General features: G+C 34.7%; 1 protein-coding gene across 1 annotated transcript in view; it reads right to left on the reverse strand.

Annotated features, from left to right (window-relative positions):
• SCN2A (sodium voltage-gated channel alpha subunit 2) overlaps positions 1-13,395 on the reverse strand; it is a 79,936-nt gene that overhangs the window by 40,169 nt on the left and 26,372 nt on the right. Inside the window, exons 5-12 of the mRNA XM_054175004.1 lie at positions 11,091-11,178; positions 9,249-9,377; positions 8,470-8,561; positions 7,300-7,572; positions 3,873-3,936; positions 3,161-3,302; positions 2,140-2,346; positions 402-692 (exon numbers count right to left, since the gene is read on the reverse strand). Coding sequence (XP_054030979.1) covers positions 402-692; positions 2,140-2,346; positions 3,161-3,302; positions 3,873-3,936; positions 7,300-7,572; positions 8,470-8,561; positions 9,249-9,377; positions 11,091-11,178 — 1,286 coding nt within the window. The remainder of the gene's footprint in view (positions 1-401; positions 693-2,139; positions 2,347-3,160; positions 3,303-3,872; positions 3,937-7,299; positions 7,573-8,469; positions 8,562-9,248; positions 9,378-11,090; positions 11,179-13,395) is intronic.

A 13,395-nucleotide genomic window follows, 5' to 3' on the forward strand; every position in this document is an offset into this window, starting at 1 on the left:
AATAATCATGCCATTTCTACTAGGTTTTTTTGCACACCATGTTTTAGTACTTTTCTAATTTAAAAAATGAAATTCCTTTGTGCACCAAATTTGAAGTCATTGTTCATGCTGAATGTATCTATCTTGATGGGGAGATAGGTCCATTTTCATTAAGAAATTTGAAATACAATTCATTTTAATTAATACACATGATTTTGACTTTTCACACACAAATTCAGAGTAAAACTCACATCTCTCAAATTGCATCTTTGGCTGCAATTATTAGCTTGATCACGCTTTGATTTATGATATTAAAGAATCCGTGGCATCTTTTGCAAAGATTGATCAAACTACTTTACAGGGTCTTGTTTATATGATGGTTAGGAAACAAAGGCATTTAAGAGGTAATAATACCATGGTACCTGGTGTGGGGAAGAAAATCTCTTTTCGTATGTCAGTCTGTTCCCCTCAATGGAAAATCGGAAACCTTTCCTTTTGATGCTGTCCTCTGATTCAGATTTGTGAAATTCTTCCCCATCCTTCTCCTCGCCTTCAGGTTTTTCATTTTGCTTTTTTTTCTTTCTTCTATTCCTCCTCTCTTTAGCACTCTTTGAGCTTAGTTTTGATGCCTCAGAAGAACTTTCGGAGAATCCACCTATTCCACCTACTCCACTATAATCTCTTGAGTCAGCTGCTGCAGCTGCTGCTGCTGCCTATACATACAAGCACAGATGCAATTTACATTTATGCAAGCACACACTGCTCACTATTTTAAATTTATTACCATTTTAAATAAATAAAAAACAAATAAAAGCAATGATCTCACTTCACTGAATCCAGCATATCGTAAGTAGTACAATTTGTAAAATACCACTGGAAGCATAAATAACCACTGCTCCAGAAACCAGGACTTAAAGCAGCCTAAGGGAAAACTCTGCTGTCAGAGAACCAGGGTAATGAGCATCTGTTTTAGATTAGAGTAGTATGTTGCAATGAATTTTCCACCTGAAACACTGTGTAAAAGTAAGCAATCAAAACTCAAACAACAGGAAAAATTCCTGTTATTAGGAAGCAACACTCTCTTGCAACATTTTCCTGGACTTTGGATATTCTGTAGTCTATTAAAGATCTGGTGGAACACTGTTTATCTCAGTTTTGTAAATCATAACCAGAGATATGAGTTAAACTACAGACTGCTAGTGATTTGTTGCTGTTTAAGTTTTGAACATTTGTGGAGCACTGGATTAAGTTTTATTTACAAGTTGTAGTAAAAAACCCACCAAAACTGAAACCACACCAACAAATCAGGTGCCAACTTACCAAACTATCAAAAACTCCCTTTAGGATTTAGGTGCTTTAATCATATGCTTACATGAAATACCTAGTTCAGCTTCTGCTCTATATAGCCACATGCCAAGCAGACATTATCAATTATTTTATTATAGATTTTGGAGTCATCAAAAAATTAAAATAGAATTTCAAAGCAGTATGTACCCATGAGATATGTACCACAGCAACTTTTTCTCCAATTTCCTTTGAAACTGGAACACAGCTTATTGCTGTGACAGCTGGGGAAGGAGCAGAAAAAGACAAATGTTGCTAAAGCAAAATATTTCTCTCACAGCACCTACAATATATTTGCTTCTGCTACTTAAATATGTAGAAATCCAGGGTCTTTCTCCCTCACATTTCTATTTCCATTTCCATTTCACAGAATCACACAATGTTTGAGGTTGGAAAGGAACTTCTGGCAGTCATTGTGTCCAACTTCCCAGCACACACAGGGTCACCTAAAGCAGGCTGCCAAGAACCATGATCAGACAGCTTTTGATTATCTCTATGGATGGCAATTCCACAGGCACTCTGGGCAAATTCTTCAAGTGCTCAGCAAAAAAAGTTAATTTCAGTCTCCAATTTGAAAAAAAATAAAAATATTTAGTTTATTGGTTCTCATTTTTGTCACAAATTAACAGGTTCACTCAAACCAACAGAAACAGGGTAATGGGAAATATTAAAGTTTGGTTGCAAAACAAAGGAATTTATAAGACCAAAGGCAATGCATTGTTGGGACTAGGGGAATAAAAGTATTCTCATACATGGACATAAAAGCATCTGATCACAATCATGAATGGAAGAAGGAATTTTACTTTACAGGGATACCTGAGCTTCTTCCTGTTGCTTTTTCAGTTGTTCCAGCATTTGCTGAAATTCTGCTTCCTTCTGTTCTGCTTCTTCCATGGTTGCTTGATTCTGTTCTTCATAGGCCATGGCAACCACAGCCAGGATCAAGTTAATCAGGTAGAAAGAACCCAGGAAAATGACCAAAACAAAAAATATCATGTATGTCTTCCCAGCAGCACGCAGTGTCTGGAGAGAAAAAAGATAATACACAGTTTCAGCAGACTTTTAAATACTGTTGCATAATATTGTAGCATCTGTGTTATAATCTATGACTACATTGTAAGGTTGCTTTGTGTTAGAACAAGATTATTTAGTTACTTTTCCCACATACAAATGATACGATATCCTGGCTACATGTGCAAATTCCAAGTTTTGTATATGCTATGGTCAAGGTAAATAAGATTCTGTAGGTTGAATGCATGACAACATCTATCACTGAAAATGTTGTAGTAGCAGTTGCTTTTCCCAATATACGTCTATATTACCACCTTTAACAGTAGTGGGGCCTTCTAACCAGCATCTTACCTTATTGCCTCACTAGTCTCAAACTACAATGCCACAAAGACAGTGCAGTATATAGAATACTACACTGCACACATCACTGTCCTTCAGGTTAAGGATATGTGGAGTTCAGGGACAAGATGTAAACCTTTTCAAAGACATCATATTTGTACTAGACAACAAATCAATTTAAGTAGAATCTATTTATAGCACATCTGGATAACAAGGTTTAACAACTTAAGTTCATTTACTCCTTTGTGAAAAGAAACAGTAACACTTATCCTCATTCATGAAACAGCATCTATTTCTTACACATTTAGGTAGCACATGGGAACCTAAATCACGAACAAGGGCTCTATTACTTTAGACAGCTTACATATATGAAATAAAAGATGATTTCTGTCCCAATGTCTTAGGGACACATGAATGAAAATACCTATGCAAGTACTATGCAGTAATGGTATTGGTGATGGTGCTGTTTATTTTAATAAGTCCTCACCAGCTGGTAAAGATTCTCCCAAAAGTCCTGAGTCATCAATCGAAACAGTGACAAGAATGCCCAACTGAATGTATCAAAACTTGTGTAGCCATAGTTGGGGTTTCTACCAGCTTTCACACATATATATCCTTCTGGACATTGACTACAAAAGAAGAGGAAATGCTATTTTTAACAACTACTCTAAATTATTATATGCTATAGTAAATCACAAAATTGTTAAGGAGTACCAGTTGCTAATGAAATTATGAACAAGTACGATCTTACTCTACATACCGAGGACAAAAATATATATCTTATTGGTTTAAAATTTTAAATTCCATGTCCTAATGAAATTTCAATGCTTTAATAACATAACTAATAGTAATCTACCCTTCCCCACCAATTTTCATATCAGTACATTTCCACCTGGATAAGAGAAGAATGTCAACTAACATGACTGATGATAAACAGTTGTCAGCAAGCTGGCAGCATCATTTATGCACATAGCATTTGTGTGGTTACCCTTACAAAATTAGCCTAAGATGCTGATGAAAGTGCCTGTATAAACTCAAATCATATAGATGGTTATATTTAGGTATAGTTTCAATTGCTAAGCACTGGTAATTTGAAGTTCTACAGTACAATTAATACTAACATTGACCACCTAAGCTGTTCTAAGCAGCTAATTATTTTTTTCTTAATGCATAATGAAAAATGATGAACATTTTCTTACCCTGCATCTGAGCTATTGCCACACAACAGAGCATCATTTTGTCCTTCCAAGAAGTAGAAATGACCTGTTTTTTAAAAAAAAAATTCACCTCAGCATTTATACCTAATAGAAACTAAGTAATGACATAGACTTATACACTTAAAAGAAAAAAAAGCAAAGCTAAGAAACAGTTTAACTGCATTATATAATGATTAGGATTGAAAAAAAGACATGGAAAAATACTGTTCTGACAGCTATAGAGTAATGAAGTTGGCATTTTGTTTTAGAAAATAGGGAGTTGTGCAGGTAATTCTCAGTAACCTACTCAAATGAGTATGATACACTGGGTGGAATCCTAAATTGTATATGTCAGCAAATGAGTGAACAAATACCAGGAAAATAAGACATAGGATGAAGGCAATTGTCATCCTCTGTTTATGTATTTTGATATACAGTAGTTTTATTAATTTATAGTTATTCATTACATATTATTTCATCCAAACATTACTTAAAAAGTATTGAGATTTTTGCAGCATGAAAACATTACACAACACGCACAAGAAATTGCTAACTGGATCTTGGCTTGAGCAGCTGAGGGGAAAAAAAAATGCTCTTACTGCACAGTACAATAAAAAATTATTACACAAAATTCTCCTCTCCTTTCCTTTTCCCTTTTTATTTTTTTTTTTCCTCTGTTTTCCTCCTCTCTTTTTATTCCACACCCCTCCCCCTGCTCTACCCCACCCCCCGCCCTGGCCCCTGCTTTAAGAAAGAAAGAGAAAACCTATTTGCCATCAATTCCTACTTTAGGATTCTTATGATAAAATGGGAATCTCCAGTGGAGAGTTTTGGGTTAGGTGGCATATTAAGATAAAGTTGCCAAAATTAGGTATGTTCTGGCTGTTCCCAGGAAGCAGATGGTTCCTCAAGATTCATTGCCAGCTGGCATGGACTAGCTTAGCTGGCATGAAGTAACTGAGGCCTAATGCTAAAGAGATGAGCAGGGAATTGCAACCAGTTCCTATTGACTGTTCCTACTCTTGTCACCACCAGTATACAATAGAGACATCATAAAATCTGCTTATTTGGAAGTAACTGAAAGATTATGTACATAACTTATGCATCTGCAATGTATGCATAGATACCAGATGAAGGAGCAGTGGATTTTCAGACATTCTGGTGCTCAAACAGTCACACCCTGTGAGAGATCTAACCTTTGCTTAAAAAGCATGAAAAGTTTAAAAGTACAGATAGGTTCCAAGCTGGATTTTCAAAACTGTCTGTGGGCCTAATTCACATTCTTATGTGGCACAGCTCCAACTCTGTTAAACACAGGGTCCAGTTAAACCACGCAGTCAGCTCAACTCTCAGACCACTATTTTGGAAAACATTTAAATAATAAAACATTCAATACAAAATGATAACAATATAGTAGCAGAAATAATCAACAGGCATTTATAAAAAAAGTGGTGTACAGAAAACTTTTCCCGTCACCTGCCAACCTAGTAACAGGACAATAGTCATGGACACAACTTCTACATGACACTTTCAGAAGCAAATAAATAAATATGTTCTGGCTGGAATCAACACAAAATACTTGAAAAAAGGTTCTCAGAGGACAGCCACCAGTGGCCCAATGTCAGTTTGTAAGGGCACCTTTCTGTAGATTCTCCAGGGATCTGTGCTACACATGGTTTTCATAAGTTTCATTACTAACTTAAGACATGAAGTAAGAGGAAAAGAAATGCCTCAAGTACTCTGAAGACATTAAGCTAGGAGAGAAGATGACTGAAATTTAGAATGACCTTTACAAACTGACAAGCTGGTCCAAATGCAATTGGATTTATTTCAACAGAGACAAGTGGAAAATGCTACAGCTGACAAGGCAAAATAAAATACATAAATGCAAAATAGACAGGATCTGGCCACAGCCACTGCTGTACCAATAGATGCAGTGATTGTCACAAACTGTAAATTGAGTTTGAATATAGTGCTGATACAAGAATTACGTAATTTTGAGAAGGGTTCATAGGAATGTTGTATGTATGGCACATGAGGAATTTACTTCTAATTTGTACCTTGATTGGAGGAGTAACTACAAATTTGAACATCTCATTAAAAAAAACAAACCCCCAAACCCCCAAAATCTCAAACAAACAAAAAAGAAAAACTGAAATCCCAGACTGATTGGAAAGAGTCCCCAAAAATAAGCAAGAAAATGTGAAAACAGATATAGAAAATGCAAACAGAAAATAGGATTGCTTGGTTTAGAAAAGACCAGAAATAAAGAAGATAATAGTTTTAAAGTAATAAAAAAGACTAATACAAACTAATCTATGATTTTCTTATTTCTAAGGCCACAGAAGAATTAGTAATTTATTCAGTTTGAAACTGGGAAAATTTAGGTCAGCTGTTTAGAAAAAAATTTGTATGGTATAGTACCAGAAGCAGTTAAAGGGGGATGGAAAGGAATCTCTTCTTCAGAGGGTTTTAAGAATAGGTTACCATCCAAAATCTTCTCCAAGATGACATTTTTCTGATACTACAAGCATTCTGAGATGATAAGTATATTAAAAGATTATAAGGCAAGAAGACTTGAATACAAAAGCATTTAGCTGTTAAACTGGGGTTTCCTAACTTGCAGTGAATGATACAGGCACCAGTTACATTTATAGACACTTTTAAGTAACCCTAACATTATGCCTAATTACAAAGTTAAAACCATAAATACACTAAAATAGAGAGACTGAACGAGACAAACTGAAGCTCTTTACCAGTATGAAAGACAGAACAGAAATCTACTCTAGATATGTTCAGGCTTGTTCTATCTGAATTTTAATTAATACGGTAGAGACATTAGCTACCTAAAATGGTGAAAATACTGTATCATGGTATACAAAGGAGACCAAAATGCTAATTTCTTGATTTTCTACAGATATGAAAATCCAGTTCTTCTTTTGCTAGAATAAGAAGAATGTGCTAAATTGTCAGTGCTGTCTCATAAAGGCATTTGTGTGCTGTGCAAGGAAGTGTGGTCCAGAGACACTCACCAAGTTCTAGAAAAAAGAATACAGCTGAATTTATGTGCTGTCAGGATTCATGTGCTAACTGACATTCAGATATGGATTTATGTTACAGGGCATTATCTAGCACTAATGTAGCTATATGGTTTCAGATCCCATATTAGGCCTGTCATGCTATTTTATGATGCTTGAAGCCAGCACCGAAATTTCTTGCTATCCAGTACAATATCTTGCTATCCACTACGATATTATGAGAATGTTAAGCTACATTATGATTGTTCTTTTACTTGCTATACCAAATGAGTTCTTTTATGTCTGTTGGCCAGACTACACCATTTAAAATGCAATGGAAAGGTGCTGATGCTGTTGTATCTCTTTTAAAAAAGGTCAGAAAAATCAATGCAGATGATATAATTAACTCTTACTTCTGTCTTCGATGTACTCGTCCCAGTTAAATGTTGTCATTGTTGTATTAATAAATGTACCATTTTCACCTACAGAGCTATTAAAGTAGGAGATAACAGTTGTTTCAAAAGTAGAATTGTCTGGAGGCCACTGCAGGCATTTATTCCTCAAGTTGCCCATGAACAGCTGCAGCCCTATTAGTGCAAATACACTCAGACAAAACACAGTCAGGATCATTACATCCGAGAGCTTCTTCACAGACTGAATTAGGGCTCCCACAATTGTCTTCAAGCCTGCAAAGAGAAAAGATTTTTACTATGATGTTAAACAGATACTAAAAACACCAAAAAATTGTGTGATTTTTTCCTGACAAGATACAGGTTTCATGCAAAATGACAAATAATGAGTCTTTCATTTGTGATACAATAATTTTCATGAAAAACCTTATTACTTGTGAAGATGAATGAAAAGCTGTTAAGTTTATGCTTACTTATACTGTACAGAAATAAAAAGTAGATAATACTGAACACATTCTTTATGCCAAACCAAGGGGTTTTATTTTTCATGCTATATCTCAACCCTACATAGAAAAGCATCATTTGCTTTTGCTGATGCTTCTTTCCCAAACCTTTCTTATATGAACCTTTTAAAAAGTATTCTGCAATAGTTAACCCATTATAAAGACACTGTAGGTGTATATTTGAATGAAATAATAATCTTCTTACAATATAAAGAGGGGTGATGGTTTGGAGAAGAAAGACATCTTTTAAACAATAACCCATGCATGGCCCATGCTATCCTTTACATTTTTTTATACATGACTTAAAACTGAATTAAGTTGCTATATCAAGTGCCTGCAATAAATGATAAAATTTGCATCAGTACAAAAGCTTGAAATTAACTCATATTTAAAACGTGTAAAGCTTGATGTCATAAGATGCAAATCACATAGGGTGTTTACTGTAAATATCTCATGCAAGAATTTGTTAAACTCAAAGGCTGATTTTTAATTTTCTTTTAATAAAATGCAGCTAATATAAGAAATGCAAGAATCAATACATAAAATTACATTTTGATTCCTGCTTTTTTATATGGTTAACAATATGTAGCAAATAAGGCTTATGCTTTAGAAACTTGAGTACAGCCTTTGTAGAACAAAAGTCAGCCTCAGTGTTTAACCTAGCTCTCACCTGGAATGACTGATATTGTTTTCAAAGCTCGGAGAACTCTGAATGTTCTCAACGCTGAGACATTGCCCAGGTCCACAAACTCTGTCACATATCTGTAATAGGGGAGTTCACACACAAACACAATGACAGCACACAAATAACAGTTGGAGATGCGAGGGGCCTAACACCTTACACCAACTACTTCTTACCTGGGATTACAGAAATAGTTTTCAAAGCTCTCAATACTCTGAAAGTTCGAAGAGCTGAAACATTGCCTAGGTTTACAAATTCTGTTACATACCTGTAGGATTAAACCACAGTTACTAAGAATTTAGGCAGATTTTATCCTATTGCTTGGGTCTTTGTAAAGACCTCTTCACCATTCACTGTATTTTGTTTGCGTTATAAATATGCTTCTGAACATAATAAATTAAGTTTCATCAAAATAAACCACATTGACTTGATGTTTGGTATAGTATTTGGTCATCTTATAGCAGGAAGTCAAAAGGATTCCTTTAATCCTGGTATGCAGAAAGGAGACAGGATGTGAACAGTTCAGGCTGATGGCATTCACAGTCCTAACGGGCTGGCACACCATGTTGGCCTCTGCAGCACATGCTTAGTTAGAAATACTAAAATGTGTAAAAGAGGTAGAAGAAACATATTGAAACTGCAGGAAGTCCAGGCTCCAAATGTTCTGGCTGAGAAAATACGAGGCAATTTTTAGTCACTGATTTCATGCTATCAGAAACACTTTCTATTTAAAAAAAAAAAAAAAAAAAAAAAGGTAGAAAACTTACGCAAATGTAATGACAGTGAAATCCAGCCAATTCCATGGGTCTCGAAGAAACGTAAAATCTTCTAAACAGAAGCCCCTTGCAAGAATTTTAATAAGGGATTCAAAGGTATAAATTCCAGTGAACGTGTATCTGAGGAAAATATGCAAGACAAAGTTTATGGAAATTATCTTGACATATTATGCTCTCCAGTTGCTTTATGCTAATTTTCTTCTTAGGTAGCATGAGAATTTGATGGAAGTTACAACCAACTTTAAATATCTGAAGAGTTTTTAGCACAAGGAAGGAGGAATCAAACTGTGATTAAAAGACTAAATGGCAACCCATAGCTTAAATTCAAATTCTATAATCTATACAAATGAGACGGTTGCAAAATTCCTGGTGAATTCATTGGTGCATGTTTATGTCCAATTTGAATCCATGTCATAAAAAAACACAGAGATGGATTATGACAGGATTTCAGAAGTTGCTTCTAGATTAAAAATTTCTGTCTTCAGTGTCAGTTTTATGCTGAAATATTAGTACCATGAGCTGGCAATGTGCTAACCCTTATCAGTCCTCACTGACGCTTTTAAAAAGCAGGTACATCCAGTACTTCACCTTCATCAAGAGAGGCATAGTAGTGGAATGAAATGAGTGTTTTCAGATGTAGGACCTTGTGCAAGAATAACCAAAAATATCTAGAAATGCAAATAAAATTCATCATTCATTCTGACTAAAAACATGGCTGAAATATAAAGAGTAAAATTATTGAATTCTTGCATTCTGAGTCACTTCAATTTTCTATCTCTGAATGATATAATCTTGAAATTTAGTTTCATTTATATCTTTAATGGAAATTAATTCAAATAGAACAGCTTACAAGGCTTGAACAGCTTTTCAGACTTGAACCAACCATAAACCAATTTTCCAATGTGAATTTTTCAGTGCAATTACTAATAAATGTCTGCACAACTTTACTCGAAAGATGAGGACTTCTGTTATATATTTAAATGGCATAATCTATTGTCATGAAGAAATATTCAAGCTAGCTATCTTTATTCATAAATACTAATTACGTCTAGATATTCTAAACATATACATGTTCATACTGAACTCAAAATGACAATGCTTGTACTGACCAGGATTTAATTTTTTATTATTGAAGATTAAGCAGCTATGTATCATCCAAAGCAGTTAGGAATCAAGAAGCAGAAGTATAAAATGTTATTGCAAAAACGATGCACCAGGAAGCCCAGTGTTTCACACTGTGGTCTACAGCCTTGAAACTATTATGAAGCAGGCACCAATCGTTTATTGTCACCAAGCTGACATCATACTGGCCCTGTTGTCTTTCTATAGGAAGATTAGCCATAAAGACTTTTTAAACAGCTTATTTTTCATACAAGATTTATGTTGTCTTTGGTAAAGGAAAGCTGCACTATGGTGAACACAGTCACCCCTTAGACTATCACCTAGACTATCACCCTTATCGGGAAGGGTTATTGCAATAGAGATGGAAGAGTGTGTTTCCCCACATTCTTGCACAGATGTAACAGACAATTACAGTGGAGGAAAATATTTATAATCCACTTTTTTTTTGCATGGTCATAAGACTGGATTATCTTCCTACATTCCTCACTTATTTCTGCAAACACATGATGGACACTGAACAACTTGTAGCGAGGCAAGTGTTGTAAAATATATGTTTAATGTTACACAGAAGAAAATAGCATCTGAGTAGCTGTTGAAAGGTTATACTGACAAGGTAGCTGCTGCCAGTGGATGCCATCCTAATACAAAATAATTTACAGCACTTTATTTCAGATTACTGAATATTATTCAAAGAAAATCCATTGAACTTACTCTACATTCTTTGTCCAGTCTGGAGGGTTACTCATGGTCATAAATACACAGTTGGTCAAAATAGTGCACATGATAAGCATGCTGAATAATGTAGATACAGGTTAAGGAATGTAAACCAGAAAAATCTTATAAAAAGAGAATCAAAGAGCCTGCTGCTTGGGCAGATTTCCTCTATCAGGAGCTATTTATCTCTCCACTAAAACTTTGGGAAAAGCCCTGAACATGTTAAGGCTTTCATAGTCATTTCTTTATAGCTATAAGAGAAAAATCACATGCTAAAAATTAGAAATTCTGAAAGACATAAAAACTACCAACCCTTAATTTCAAGAAGACCTTGTTTTTTCTTTTGGATAAAAATGTGAAAGTTTGAAGAATTAGCTTCTAATTCAGTGGAATAACACAAAAAGCATTTCTTTTGGATGTTTCAGACAAACCTGATCTACTTCTTGCATACAGTGAAAAATACGTTTTCTTCATTTTTCTTCTTTTATGTATCACCATAACATTTTGCATGTATCAACATTTTTGCTTATCGTTATAATACATATATTGAAAAGTAGTTACCACATAGCAAGAAAAAGTATTTTTTTATTGCTTGCTTTATGTATGGCTTATTAAGATAAATGTGGATGGGAAGGTATACAATATTCTTAAGCAAAGAAACCTAAAAAATAATTCCAGAAAAGGTCCAAACAATCATTTCATTGATTTTACCAGAACTGCTCTGGATCTATAACCTTTTACTCTCAGAATAGATGACAATTGTAGGTAAGATAACACAAAACATCAAAATGAAACCCACAGTGATGATGCACAAAATGTCCACGTGATGGCACCATCATCTAAAACTAGGAAAAGGACAAAACGATTTTGAGAAGCACTTAAGCTTCTGTAACTAAAATGCAAGTTCACACGGAGTATAATGGAGTGGCAAGTATTGTGAGGTTCCCCTCACGAAGTTTTCTTTGCACGTCTACAGTAACAGAAAATAAATTTAAAAAAAAAAAAAAAAAAAAAAAAAGTGACAGTAAATACCTCTCCCTTCCAAACTGTCAAACTGTGGCATTACATTCAAAAATTCTTGAGGATTTCTGCTCAGGGAATATATTTCAAACCCTTACCCTTTACTCAGAATCTAACATCTCACAATGCAGTTCATATAAGAATAGAGAAGAAGAGAAAGGAAGGTGTTAAAAAAATCAAACCCAAGCATAAAAACTAAGGTGTTAGAAGAGTGTTTCCCAAGCTTGTATTTTCTTGTAGGCTTTCAAAATCCTTGCTGATGAAATGTTCCTCGCAGAGTTGTAGATACACATTATCCATTCATTGGTGGAGAAATAACCAGAATATACATTCCCACAATTTTAAACAATGTTTTTTAGCATTCTGACTTCAGTGACACTAGCTCTTCACCACCATCTCAGTCCCATGATCCTCCATTATTCCATGTAACTGAATAATGTTCTATAACATGCTAACATTTCTAGGCTACCCATTGACAGCAACATGCAACACATAACAACTACTCCCATTATATAAAGAATGGAAAAAATCCTTTCAAAATTTGTCCTACATGATCTTAGGATGCCTATATCTAACGCTACACACAATGAGCATACTTTCAATGTGCTTATGTTAGACTTCCATCAAATGCAAGTGTGCAAACATTTGTATTTGTTCCTTAAGTAAGCAGACTTGCTGAAGTCAATGCTCTCTTTGCACATCTCAGCATTCAGTATCAGACCAGTGGGATGCTTACTACAGTCAGCTATCAAGACACTGAAAAAAAATTAAAATAATAGATCATTTAGTTTTGCAAATCTCTACCTACTTTAAGACTGAAATTAAAACATCAAAAGTATTACCAGTGCATAATGGAATAATGATCAAGAAATAAATTAGACAGATAAGGTACATGTAGGACTGAGAATGTGTAATAAAATAAGAAACCTAAGCTGTCTTATCAACCTACCTTTCTACAATTGTGATCTAAATCAGAATATGAAAAGGAATTTTGAATCCATAGTGTTACTAAATATTCATGCAAGCACAAACCTAGGATCAAAGATTTGATTTTTTAACACAAAATGTCAGTGAAGTACTGAAAGTATTTTGAGCAGTATATCTGCAGTTTATGAAAAATGTGGAGGAGGAGAAAGATGAAAAAAGATGTGATGATTACAGGAAAAATAAGGGGGGGGGGAAGAGGTGGGGGAAGAAGAAAGACACAGGAAGAAATTGTAAAGCATGATGACTGGTTGTCTGGCTTCTGATGTTACTATATTAAGATCCAGCAATGAACACA

Source organism: Dryobates pubescens, chromosome 2, assembly GCF_014839835.1.
Source record: "Dryobates pubescens isolate bDryPub1 chromosome 2, bDryPub1.pri, whole genome shotgun sequence".
Lineage (NCBI taxonomy): Eukaryota > Metazoa > Chordata > Aves > Piciformes > Picidae > Dryobates > Dryobates pubescens.